Source organism: Orbicella franksi, chromosome 5, assembly GCF_964199315.1.
Source record: "Orbicella franksi chromosome 5, jaOrbFran1.1, whole genome shotgun sequence".
NCBI classification, from domain to species: Eukaryota; Metazoa; Cnidaria; class Anthozoa; order Scleractinia; family Merulinidae; genus Orbicella; species Orbicella franksi.
The window spans coordinates 21,039,901-21,053,668 of NC_138149.1; the positions used below are offsets into that span (position 1 = coordinate 21,039,901).

The window sequence follows — 13,768 nt, forward strand, 5'->3', positions numbered from 1 at the left end:
AATATTTAGTAGTCAGACACTTAAATTAATTCTGTCACTAAATCGTATTACATCACTGTCACTGAGAGACAAAAATTAGCCAAAAGTTTTTCAAGCTAACCTCACATTTGCGAAGATCTTGTTTGCAATTTTATTTGTATAGACATTTCTAATCTTCTTGGGTGTTAGCGATTTCTGTTTACTTGAAAATGAATGACTTTTATTATAATTACGTGTAAGTAAATGTATTATTTGGTTGCGCTTTTCTTTGGCATTGTTCTCGACTCTGAAAAGAGACTGAGGAACAGTGTTCAACATAAAAAAAAATTTAGAATAGTGGAGTAATAATCCTACTCCAGTTCTCCAAACATGAAAAAAAAATTGAGCTGCCAATTCAACAGTTTAAAATTTGTGCACAAAACATGGTATGAAACATTAAATTACGAAGTATGGATACCGTAACAATTATTCAATCAGATGTTATCTGTTTTTAATTTCAGTTGCTTGAGTCTGTTTGGATCTTTCTGAAGGGAAATATAACTTTTGCATTCAACCTTGTAACTACTGTTCTGTCCATTGTGTTCTTCAGTGGGGCTTACCTTTTGAACACTGGCTTGTCAATGGTGAGTTTAGAATGATAAGGCATCATACTCCTAAAATTATATTGATTTGTGTTTCAGAGTAAAATAAATGGAAGTTTTTACTTCTTGCCCTTCGTTAATTTTGAGTCTTTTCAATGAATTGAAAGACTCACCTTCAGGTAAAATTATTTTACTGTTGGCATATCATACTATATTTAAATAGCATTCAAGTCGACCCTGAATTTACAGCAATTCCAAAAGGAAAAGACAGTGGCAGCGTTGCTGGCAGCAACATAATGTCCTGTAAATGGTGAACTCTCACTTACAAGTTTACATAGGTTGATAACAATCGTATTATTTATTGTTTGATATTCATCTATTTAAAAGCCAAGTGATTATTGCCACAGATGGTGACTATGATGGTACTAGCAAGTTGTTGTGCAGTTATTTAGTATTTTTAGTATGAAGCAGTATCCTTCATATCTTGCTTTTGGCAAAATTTGTAGCCTTGAAGGTTTTTCACCCTGACTTTGATTTGCCCTCCAGTTGTGTAAACTACAGTGTGTGTGAGTCAAAGATCAACAGTGAGTGTAACTGAAGTGTGTTGTTTCAGATTATTTTTGTCACTGCCTTGTTTTACTTGTTGAGCACCTCTGGGGAACAGTACAAACCTGTAGAGTGGTTTGGCAAACTAACAGCCACTGGCACAGCTGGGTTTGGAGATTCTGCCTATGGAGCCATAAGGTTTGTGTGGTTTCATGTAAATTAGCTAACCAGTTACTGTTAATGAACTTTATGCCAGTCTTTCATTGCCAGTACCATCATAGTAAAATCCACCAAACAATTTCAAGGACAGGAGTCTAACACCATAGACTCAGTGACATTTCAGTCTGAAAATGAGTTCTGCTCATGTTTTAGGGATTGGGGCTGGGTAGGAAATGAAAACTATGATCAGTTTAAACTTGTTTCAACCCTGTTTTTGCAAGGGTTTTAAAAAGTGAGAGGTAAAATAAACAATAACAACTATTAATCCCCCTTGAATAAGGATACCAAACCTTGTTTCCTTTAGTGTGGCTTTGAGAGAGGATGAGGTTTTGTCAACTATTCTTTGTGTGTGTGTGTGTGTAATCATTGTTGTCAATGCAAGTGAATACATGATTGTTATCAATGTCCATCATGCCCTCATCATGTTCTAGAGATTAATTTTATCCTCGACTGTTCTGAAAATCATACTTTTGTTGTATTAAATATTGTATTATACTTGTATTAAATTAAATACAGTCAAACCTCCCGTAAGCGACCACCCAAAATGTCAAGCCTAGGCAGTCGCTTACGGGAGGTGGCCGCTTACAAGAGCTTACACCATATTGGATCGAAATTTTTCCTCATTACCATATGGTAACTGCAGAGACTTAATACCCCATGTTTTAAATGTTTCAGTCATCTGAAAAGTCAATTTGGAGAGACAATCTGGTACTTTCCATTGAGAAATTTCTGTCTCTTGTATTACCGAGGAATGTGATAATGTTACAACACCTTATTATCCAATTTTTGCTCTTTTTTTTGTCAAGTGGTCCCTCATGGGAGGTTAAAAACAAAAGAAAATTTCAAACTTTTAGCTCTAAAAGTGGTAGTGGTTGCTTACAAGAGGTGGTCGCTTATAAGAGGTTCCAAATATAGACTTGGAAACTTTTGGTATTTTGGAAAACTAGTCTGAGGAGAGGTGGTCGATTATGAGAGGTGTTCGCAACCGGAGGTTCGACTGTAAAGCAAGATTAATTATTTTAGTGTATATTTTAATACAAGTAACATAATTAATATGTTTTGCCAGGGGTGTTTTTGGTGCAGCAGTTAAGATGGCAACTTTCTATGGCATCTACACATGGCTGACCCATACAACATTTGGTGTAAATATTGTATACATACCCTCAGGTTGGTTTATATTTACAACTTGTCATTATTTTGTTTGAGAATGGAGTAAAAAATACACCAAATATCTAATAGACCTTTTTCAGAACATTGTTCAAGTAAAGCCCTTGATGTGTTGATCTCTAATTAATATACCTTAAATTACCTCAATTTTCATTTAGCATTTGCTGCCATTACTGCTGTTGTTCCTTTTATTGGCACATATTGGGCAGCAGCGCCAGCTGTACTTGATTTGTGGCTAGTCCAGGGTCACGGAATAATGGCGGCTGTCTTAGCAGTCTGCCATTTCCTACCCACCTACTTTGTAGATGTCGCTATTTACAGTGAGATCAGTGGGTATGTGCTTTTCAATTTACAGTTGTTTAATTAGTTTTGGTCATTTTATGTTAATTACCTTTAAATGGATTGAATTGCAAAAGCAGTATTGCCTGTTAATTAGGGGATGGCAGTTATATGTCTAGAGGGCTTGCAGCTGTGGGTGGCATTGGCATGTGGGGGATAGTGAAGTAGCTTAAAATCTAAAGGGTTTTGGCTGCAATACTGACCAAAAGTCCTTGGGACACTTGACAAACTGTTGATGCATTATTTTGAAGTGGCAAGTCAATATTTAATTTTCTGAGTCCTCCTCCCCTACGAAGCAATGTCTTCATTGGATGGATCAACATCAACATTGTGCTGGGGGTGGGGAGGTGGAAGTGGACAGAAGGACCATGTGCTGGCAAAAATGCAAAGTGTCCCAAGACATTTGGTCAGGATTGTAGATCAGAGTGGAGCTAAAATACATAATTGTCTAAAGCAACTGAGCATTTATACAGTGCTGCATGCAAAGTTATTAGTTTGCCTGTTTTGTGATTCTGATCATATTGTGGTTTTGACCACCTCCCAGCTGCTCCACTGTTTTTACCCCAGCATGACAAAGTGCATGCATCTGAATTTTCCAAGTACACTATACTTTAAAAGTGCTAGAGCTACATGTAGTAACATATGAGATCTCTGTGACATCAACAGTGGTGGCCACCCTTACCTGACTGGTTTAGCTGTTGCTGGAGGAATCTACTGTGTTGGACTTGAAGGTGCCATTATTGGTCCAATAGTGCTATGCTGTCTGATAGTGGCATGTAATGTGTACAGTAGCATGCTGGGTGACAGCAGCCCTGTACCACCTGATGTGGAGACAATGCAGACAAATAATATGCAAGCAAGCATGGGAGAATCCCAACTTAAAAGCGATGAAGATGGAAGGACTAAAGTGCTCTCAGTGTCTTAAGATCAGCCAGAACTATCAAGGAAAGAATAATGCATGTTGTAAAAGCTGTTACCCTAAGAATACTAATTTTGCAGCTTGAACTTTTGTCAGCCTTGTTGATGATTTCCTGCCCCAACAAACTTCACTGGTATTTTTTAGAGCATCATGCAATACAAGGGTTATCTCATAGATAAATGTTGCATGTATTGAGTGCAAATGTTTCCCATGTGTGCCAGTTAGCTACACTAGAGAGCCCTTTGCATTCAATCCAACTGACAAATGTTTAGAATTGCATATTTATTGATAGTGCTTTTTCTGCGTTTTGGTCAAATTTCCACACTTACTCTCGCGTTACACAGAAGTGCCTTTTTATTTGCAAAACAGAATGTCGTATGATAGGAAACAGTGAAGGAAAAAACATGTAAGGCATGCATGCCCTCATTTGTTTTCTTGATATTATTATTGACTTGTGGAGAGAAATGTCACATCAATTTAAAAAGAAATTTTATGTCAATTAAATAAACAACAGATTAATATATATCAATTTATTTGAATTCACGAGATTGTGAAATGTCAAAAATTTAAGGTTACAGTATACCTTCAGGGGTGTCTCGCGTGCAAGCGATGTAGCGCGTGCAGTTTAAGCTGTAGATACCTAAACCCCTATATCAAATTAAAGCTTATGGAGCTGGCTATCAAACTATACCAAGAATTTTGAAAGAAAATGAATTGTCGAATTTTTCACGACCACTAAATGCGAGCGCCCGAATCACCTTTCGAAAGCTACAAGTCAAAGCAAATTTCGTTTTTCCCCAATTTAATTTTTTCCTCGGTTTCAGGGCCCAAAGCACTTAAAAAACGTGTCTGCGTTTTGGCATATTCGATTGCAGTAAAAAGTTACAGAACATTTTCGAAATAGGATTAAAAAAATGTGGAGTGATCGTACAAAAATCGCTCTCGAAGAAAAAGTATTTCGAAATTAACAATTCCCGGACATGCTTTTGTAGTTTATATGTTAAACTAGCCACTGTCCAAATTTAAGAGCAATTGAACAAATTCCCTTTGAGTTATAACTCTTTAAAGTGTCTGCTTCAAGTGAAAAAATTTATTCAAGAAAACAGCGCTAAGAAAACTTTTCTGCTTCACAAACAAACTCCGCCCACAAACGCCTTCAACTGGGTTCTCACATAACTAAGCCAATCAGTGCAGGGAAACTTTACTACCGCTAACCTCCTAGTGAAATTTACGCGCAAATCTCTAAAAAACTCTTGTGTTTCGCAATGCGCTCAAGGAACCAAAGGCAGAGAGAGAATTTTTCTGTAGCTCGGTTTTTCTTGAAGCTGGTCTGGCAAAATGGGGAAGACTAAAAAGGATGCGAATGCTAGAGTGGCTGAGCAAAGGAAACAAACAAAAGAAAGCACGGAGAGTAACTGTGTGTGGGCAACTGCATGGATAATATTTCAAATGGTCTCAATGAGTCCGACGATTCGTTGATATCGGACTCATCAGAAGAGTCTCTGTCAGGATCCCTGTTATTGCTGTCAAGTTCCGAAATTTTTACAGAACCTTTCTTTTCTCTACCACGAATATTTGCCCGCCTTATACGATAACTATAGCTTCATCCGCGTGGTGAACTTTCACTTCACTTATTGATGTATTTTCATTCGTTCTTCGCTGTTTTCGCTTTTTTGAACCGGTCCATGGTTTAAATGTGGTCTTTGTTTACTTATAACTTAATAGAGACACGCCTAATATCAAAAATGCTGGGTAGTCAGAACAACAATGCTGATCAACTGAGTAGTCAATTCATGACATCCATATAGATAATTCCCGCGAAAATCGTCTCGGTTGATTGCATATGCGCCATAGGGCTGTCAATCAAGAGGTAAACTTTTACTCCCAGTGAAAACGTAAAACCGCCATTTCTCCGCCAATATTTAGCCTTTTTCAAAAAATTTTTTCAGAAATTAGAGATTATTCTTCGACCACTATTTTGACCCAAAAATCCAAATTTGAAGAAAATTGCCCACCCGAAGGTATACTGTAGCCTTAATAAATGCTTGAAATCACTATAAAAATGTTACAGTCAATTCAAGAATATGATAAAATTATGAAACAGTTTGAGATCTCTCATCTCTCATCTTAAACAAGAAAAGTTTTCTTTTTATGAGACTTTCACTGACACTTGTAACTGTCACAATGCATCTTAAGGTGGCTCCCTAGAGTATTAACGAACACCCTCCCTTAAGAGTGCGAGTTAGAAAAGGAAACTCAGTTAATTTCTCTTAAAGTTTTCCCTGTAGAGATTTACCAGTATGGGTACTGTTAAAATAAGGCATATTTTTTGGTTGTCAATTTTTGGATTAAGGCCATTACCATGGCAACATCTCATCTAATGACAGGCAGATATATTCCTCATTTTGGCCTAAACTCCTTAACATTTATACTTTCCTTCAGTGAAGTTTTTTCATACTTTGCCAGATCATGGAAATGATATTGCCTGACATTTTGAATTGGTAAAAAGTCAAGGTTGTTCAGACCATTTTTCCAATATTCTGTAATTTGTCATAATTCTTCTAAATACAGGTACATTAGATTAGCTCTGACAGATTTTAACAAAAATAGGGTATTTTATAGGAATTGTATGTGGTTACAACTGAGCCAAATTTTAAAAAAATTCACTGAAGGAAATGCAAGAAAATTCACTGTCAGTTTTACGTTTTGTCCTCATGGTGATGTCATAAAAATCGAAAAGCACTTATGTTTTCCTTTGAGCGCGTGCAGATTACTTGAGTTTTCATCCTATGTGCGCGTGCAATCATAAAACTATAGGGAGCCACCTTAAAGCACACTTCCAAAGCAGAAAACATCAACCTTAAAATTCTTCCTTCTTAAAATTCCTGAAGGCCAGTGAAACTGGCTGAATTCTTGGATTTTATATTCTTTTAACCTCTGAACAATCTCAAAAAGTAAAGACAACATTTTGAGTTTTTATGGTGGTCACATGTCTTCATTGTTTTGTTGGGAATTTATGCCACAACTTTATGTTTGAAAAGGAGTTAAAGAAAATCCATGTTCACTAATAGTTAGAAAATATTTGACTGGCAATAAAGTTATTGGTTTGGTTATTGGACTTCTCAGCTGTTTATTATTTATTTTCATATAAAGATCCTTTCTTAGATCCTAGGCATTGAATTAAGGTTTGTGGACTTGCTACTGTTAGTACTGGGGCAGTACAAACTGTTGCACAACTACTGAAACCAAGGTCTTTGTCCATCCTGTCAAAGAACGTGACAGGAATGTTGAGTAAAAATAAGTAATGATGAGTGGGCACATGCTTTCTACATTTCTCAAAAAAATATGACTTTCCATGTTTTATGATATAAATTTAATATTGTTTACTACTGCCACATGTTTTGTTATTGTTCCCGTGAAAGTAAACAAAGCTCAGGCATTCAGCATGAGGAGTGATATTATTGTGGGATGGAGGAAAGACAGAAATAACTATTGTTACAGTATATTCATCAAGTACACAAAAAGACAGTAGGAAAATTATGGAGATAAATTTGAGCAAAATTTAACATAAATTGCTTGACACCAGGTAGTCCTTTTGATTAATATTGTTCCACAATACACAAGGAGAGAATTCCATTCAGTTTACAAACGCTTTATTGACAATCAATATTATTTTATTAAAGTTTGCATACCCTTAGGAAATTTTCTACAAAAAAAAAACCATTTATGTTCCATTTTGAAAACTGTGGTGTTATTTTAATTTAAAAAACATTGTTTGCTACTCAAGTTTCAATTTGTGTGTTAATATTCTTTAATACCCAGTGCTGAACAAATTGTTGGTTTTAAGACAAAATAATGTGGCTTTACAAGTGTTGGAAAACTTCTAGCAACTAATATAAGTAAGTGAAATAAAAAAATACAGAATATGTTTAAAAGTTATTACATTAGGTGAGTTTGCTCTTGCTGTCTTGCTTGTGGAATATTTAAAATAAAGTAAACTCTCTGTTTGTAAGCGTCATCTCATCAACGAACCTGAAAACGATTGAAACAAGGAAATGGTGATCAGCTACATATATAGTGGCTGAATTAACACTCTACACATGTCACAAATTGAGGCCAACGAAAACTTGTAAATATTAATGGTACAGTGAAACTTATTTACAAAGAAGAGATGACATGGCACAGCACAGCAGGAAAAATGATTATTTTGTGGCTGTTGCTACAAAAATGTATGACCGGGAGTGAGTTCAATCCCAAGAAGTAAACAACGTGCTGCAAGAGTAATTTAGCTGACCAGGAAGTTTCCAAAAGTGACAAAACAATGTAGGTTGACAAATGCACTCAATGTCAAAATCACTGAAAACGTTGGGCATGGATTCATAGTCCTCTGCACAAATTTCAACCCTTAACCTGTGAGCAAGCTCTCAGAGTCACGGGTGGAAGGAGAACTCTCCTTCTCTCCATGCCCTACTCCAAGAGAACTTGCTTTCAGGCTATTCAAGCCTATACAGGTGTTAACAATACTGGCCAATCTTTTGATTGCCCCTGGTCACCAAAAAAGAAAAAAATTCTAGAATGATGTGGCCCAGGTTGTTCAAAAGGTGGATATGCTATCCACAGGATAAATAACTATTCAGTAGATAGCAAGGTTTGTTTGTTAACACTTATCCACTGGATAGCAATTTATCCCGTGGATAGTGTTTACTTATCCAGCCCTCAAACAACCTGGGCCTAATCTGTTACAGATTCACATGTTTTGGAGTACATGTATGTAATGAAAACAAGTAAGTACTTGACAACAAAACTGCTTGAGATGTTCTGTGTACCTTGTCATTTCACTATTTACTCGAGGGTGATGTTCATTCTGTGTCCATGTTTCATGCTGTACTCCATCTTTCATCCAGTAGCTATAGTTTACATTTGTTGTTACTTGAGTATGGTAAATTTCATTTGGTCCTGCACGTAAAGTAAGATATCAAAATAGTTAAGGAATGTTAGTGTTTACATCATCTGCACATGACGAACATTTACTGTGAGACTAGCCTGCAAACGCAGACATACTTTGGCAAGCGAGTGAATTTTGATAAAGCAATCTTGGATTTAAACTTGCAAGAGGCTTGGGGAAAGATGAAAAGGCATCCTAGGGAGTAGGAGTGAGGCTAAAAGAGGAGTAAGGGGGAGGATCTACTCAACCACAAGCTAATACTGAAAACTCGTGAACACATGGAAAATGCCTGCACTGCAGGCTACAATGAGACTGCTTCTGAGCCCCACTCTACAATAACTATTGTTTAAAGTTCTAAAGATTGTTCAGAACTTAAAAGTTTTGAATAATCTCTCCCTTTTAGGATATAAGGATAAAACTGAATGTGATTATGAATTTGCATGGTTAAAATAATTCTACAGTGTAAGTTTCATATGTTCACTGTTGTTTTCTTTCAGTTCTAAGTACACTGAAGTGTTACTGGTCCAGAATTTCACTCGACTTCAAATCAGAGATTGCTTTCAGGATTTCTTTCTAATATTAAATTATGATTGTGGGTCCAAATAAAGCTAAACAACCACACAGTGTTCCCTAGGATACTCATTCCATCACTTCCGGAGTAAACGATTCCTTCCTGACCGTTTGTCTCCATTTAAATAACTTGAAAATAGCAGTTGTATCCCATCAAACACTTTGAAACTGTTGCCTTATTTGATAAAGATATTTGATAAAGATAATGATAAGGAAGTACCCCCCGGAAGGGTATTAATCGAGGTTACAAAGCAAAGCTGGTTCAATCAATAATCAAAGCTTTCAAACCGTTATCGCGTTTACCTTTTCTTGATAAGATATTCCTTTTTGCAACAACAAGAGTGTCGACTGTTCTAGTTTATTTGACTTTTACAGTTGCACCCGCCTAACAACGATACGAAATATTTTTCATATCGTACGATAATCAAAACCAACAACGTTGCATGAGGAAAGCAATTGAAAGCAACAGAGATATCTGATAGCAGCGTTAACACTCTAAAGCTATTTACACATAATTGTATAAGCTTACTGAATTGAATTCAAGAATTCGTGATAAAATATCTTTGACTAAGTAATGTAAACTTAGATCTTACCAAGCTTTGGTCGGATGTGTTTGTGTACGCGTTCAGTGTACTTGACGTAAGATCCGTTCGCTTCCGAGTTCGGGTAAACCGGCTCGCTAAGCGTAGTTCTTTGTGTTCCACTGGTGGATTTTGCTGTACCTGGGTGGTCACTAGGTGCTGGTGTCGTTCCTGGTCTAGTTACAGCGGCTTTAATTGGGTCTTGCAATCCCAGACGTGTCAAATTAAAGAAAGCCATCGCTAACTAACGCGTCTGCAGACGACTCAATTTTGCCATAGCTGAGATCGATACGCACGTGTTGCTATGGTAAACAACCTCGTTTTCATTTCAGAAGTCTGGGATCTAACGCGATCAAAATGGCGGGCCAGCAAGAGGAGGTTTGTCATAAGACATGCCATTAGGGACAGCGCGTCTCCCAACCCCAAAATGCATCGGGAACGAAAGAATATCGAGATCGAAATGTATTGTGGGCCAAAATATAATCAGACAGTGGGAGCCTAACACTTGGAACGCCTGGTTAATTTCAGCTTCAAAATGCAGATAGCGACCACCAGCTAGCAGTCCACATTTTCTCGCAATATTTCTGAAAGGAAACACGAATTATCCCTCGAATGTCTCAGTCACAGAAATTTTTGCTCATCAGATCAGTTGTGCACCATGGTATTTATTATCTTGCAATTCATTGACCTATTTGTTACTAGTAAACGAACCTTAACTTGTGTTGTCTATGTAGAAATTATATGTAGTTTCTTTAATTTGCTTAACAATAATCATAACGGCTTGTAGTGTATTAAATGCAGTAATACAGAATTTCATACCGTAATCCCATTAGAATTCCACACACATACCAACATTGAAAGCCTGAAAATATATAATGTAATATATAATAATATTTATCTGTTTTTTGTTTCTGTAATGTTTCAGATTTGTTGCTTAAAAACAGTATAAACTCTAGAACAATATGAAATAACTATATTACAATACTGAAATGACAGTACATGTCAGACATGTTCTCAGAGTCCAATTTTCCTGAGAATGTTACTCGAGCCATGTATGGCAAAAAAATATTAAATTAATAGTAAACTTGTTGCAAAATCAATATAGTTCGCACTGTGCCATTCACGACTTACATGTACATGTACATGCATATATCTGTGGGGGGCTCAAGTTGATAAAAATCCTACGGAAATGAGCTGATATGATCAAATATTTATGCAAAGCACGATGCCCAGTATTGTGATAGCTCACTGAAGTTAAATGTGTGAAACACAAGACTAGTTTCACCTCATGCCAATAATGATTTCACATGCTTATCCCTGTTCTATTTTGCGGAGCATCAAAAAGCATGGTCTAATATTATTATTAATACCAGCTGCTGGAATAGTCTTGAATGACTGCTCTGTCCTTTTTTTTTGCTAATAACAGAATGATTTCAATTGAAAGAGAACTGGTATGTTCCATATGGGTCGTCCAGAAACAGTTAGAAGCAGCTTTTAAAATTTCACTAGTCTGACTTGTAATGATTTCATATATTTTCTAGTGCAAAAATGTGTCCTACACTAAATGCTCTAAATAATGATATCATCTTCTCTATTTAGCAGAGCATCACCAAACAATTTTGCCAAGGGACCTGTAGATGCAGGTTTTCATTATCCCTGGTGATCTTTTTCATTTTGATAGAAGTAAATTATGATGATGTTCATCACAATGAAGAAGCTAAAGACCTGTGGATAACATAGGCCAATATGGCAGTAGCCTGCTAGAAGGCTAGTGTCAGGTTGCACAGTTATCTCTAGCTGTTCAAATCGTCAAGAAAACACGTACAGCCTGCTACTGATCATATCACAAGGGCCATTTTCTAGATGAAAACCTAGGTCAAAAGGTTTCTAAAAACACTCTTCTATCTTTGTACTACACTAACCACATGTCCTGCATTTTCATGGGGCGGTGCATTTTGTTCATGTTAGAAGGAGTATTCCTTTCCAACATTGTTGTCTTTCTTTTGTTAAAGGATTTTGTGTTTGCAAACATGTGTTGTAAATATCAGAGTAGTCCTGGAAATGGGTCATGAAAAAGGGTTTTACACATAATGCTCAAATTTGTTGTCATTATGCGAATGCTTGATGATCAAAAAATCTCACTATACATTGTGCTCAAAAGATGTCGACCAGTATTTGTCACTGTTGTGCCCACGTAATTCTAGATTCTCTTGCCTCACTGTTATGCTCAAAATAATGCCAGCACAATGTGTAAAACCATATAATGACCACTAATGGGGGTGAGGGAAAGATGGAGTGGTCATCAGTGGAAGTTGTGGCACTTCCACAATAAACAAACTAAAAATTTGTTTCACACTGACAAGAACACAGCTTCGTCTCTGCTCATGGGCGACACAAAATATAACCAGTATTGGGTCGGGCGTTGCAAGAAAATTGATTCTTTGATCACTGGACCTGTTAACCATCGGAAAAGAGGGCTGTACAAGGCTGCCACAGCTGCGTTCACCAGAGTAATAACACCACATATATCAGTGCAACTGTATAGGGAATAGTTACTGCATCGCCAGTCACATTCATGACCCTGCCAATTAGTCACACTGGGAGAGTGGGCAAGCACCAAATGACTCTTTTGTACGTTTCAACTTGTGGAATGTGCCGTGCAAAATCATTGACGACGTCAATGATGTCTGGGGGAGGTTGCCAATGATTACCACCATTTTCAGGGCTGCCAATGAAAGTTTTGCCATTTCTTTGTCCCACATTCAGAGCAAAACCCAGCCTTTTTAATGGTCCAAGGTCAAACAACTTAGCTTTCCTCGTCATCTTGTTGTGGATATTAACAATGATGTTAGGGCATAGTAGCATGGTATCGTTTTACATGTCGTTAAGCTGTTTTAAAACCCACGTGACGTGATCAGTAGAGACCCAGCCTTGCGTTCCTGATGCAGCAAGATGGGCAAGCTCATCTGCAGTCAATCCTGTCAATTAGTAACAATATGATATACTTTTCATCTGGCTTTATTAAATATTTTCTAAGGGAGTGGGGTAATAGACCTCAAAAACTAGAGTTGCAGTGGGCTGCTAGCAGATAAAGATGTATATAAGTTTATAAAGTTCTAAGCGTCACTGCTTTCTAATTCAACAAAACTGTGATACTGTATTGGAGATGGCATTCCCCAACCCCCCCCCCCCCCAACCCCCTTTCCACCCTTGGACACCATGTCGCAAAAATTTTTAAGTGAAAAGTAACCTTTTAAATCCCTAATCGCATTTTTTCAGGTACAAAATGTGCATATCCCATTTTCTATTTTACATCATTTTACTTTTTCGGGCCCGTGCACGCATTTTCGTTTTGTTTATCTTTAAAATTACATAAACTTTATTGCATATTTTAGCCGGTTCCAGTACCAGTTCAGGATATACCTTGAAAAATGAGCCTGCACATCACGACATCACTCCACACGAAGTCATTTCTTAATTTTTCTTTAAAAAAAAAACTTACCATAACTTGGTAGCATATCGTCAGATCAGAAGGATTGTCCCAGATCATGGCTTTGAATTTGTCGATCGCTTCCGAGGAAATTTCTCGCCGAGTTTTGGGCTGGCGAAAAGCTTTCGAAAACCACCTCATCTCAGTATTGTAAGCACTGGGTTTGCCCTGTCGACGGCTCAACTTTGCAAGGATCATTCTATACGTAAATATTGAACAATGCTTGGAGCAATTTAAGTGGAAATTTTATCCAGGATTTACCTTTCCCGCTAAAAATGATAAAATTAACCAGGCGTACTCATGTTAGAGACCAGGTTCCCGCTGTCTTGTTATATTTTAGTCCATGATACATTTCGATCTCGATATTCTTTCGTTCCCAAAGCATTTTGGGGTTGGGAGACGCGCTGTCCCTAATGGCATGTTGTCATAAGA

The 13,768-nt window shown here is 37.1% G+C and overlaps 2 protein-coding genes and 1 long non-coding RNA gene across 3 annotated transcripts in view; 1 reads left to right on the plus strand and 2 right to left on the minus strand.

The window, feature by feature from the left end:
* Window positions 1-6,868, plus strand: part of LOC145486677 (transmembrane protein 245-like) — a 22,767-nt gene extending 15,899 nt beyond the window's left edge. The window contains exons 9-13 of the mRNA XM_081465388.1: window positions 480-602; window positions 1,174-1,304; window positions 2,392-2,492; window positions 2,651-2,825; window positions 3,498-6,868. Coding sequence (XP_081321514.1) covers window positions 480-602; window positions 1,174-1,304; window positions 2,392-2,492; window positions 2,651-2,825; window positions 3,498-3,756 — 789 coding nt within the window. The 3' untranslated portion in view covers window positions 3,757-6,868. The remainder of the gene's footprint in view (window positions 1-479; window positions 603-1,173; window positions 1,305-2,391; window positions 2,493-2,650; window positions 2,826-3,497) is intronic.
* Window positions 6,869-7,386: 518 nt separating this feature from the next.
* Window positions 7,387-10,209, minus strand: LOC145486696 (sperm microtubule inner protein 11-like). The gene is made up of 3 exons (XM_081465408.1): window positions 9,859-10,209; window positions 8,577-8,706; window positions 7,387-7,782 (listed from the first exon to the last, which is right to left on the minus strand). Exons 1-3 carry the CDS (start codon window positions 10,082-10,084, stop codon window positions 7,734-7,736), a joined length of 405 nt encoding a protein of 134 aa, XP_081321534.1. The 5' UTR covers window positions 10,085-10,209; the 3' UTR covers window positions 7,387-7,733.
* A 1,069-nt stretch (window positions 10,210-11,278) lies between these two features.
* On the minus strand, window positions 11,279-13,753 carry LOC145486698 (uncharacterized). The gene is made up of 2 exons (XR_014049326.1): window positions 13,349-13,753; window positions 11,279-12,824 (listed from the first exon to the last, which is right to left on the minus strand). It is a non-coding gene; the product is annotated as an uncharacterized LOC145486698 (long non-coding RNA).
* Between the last annotated feature and the right edge of the window lie 15 nt (window positions 13,754-13,768).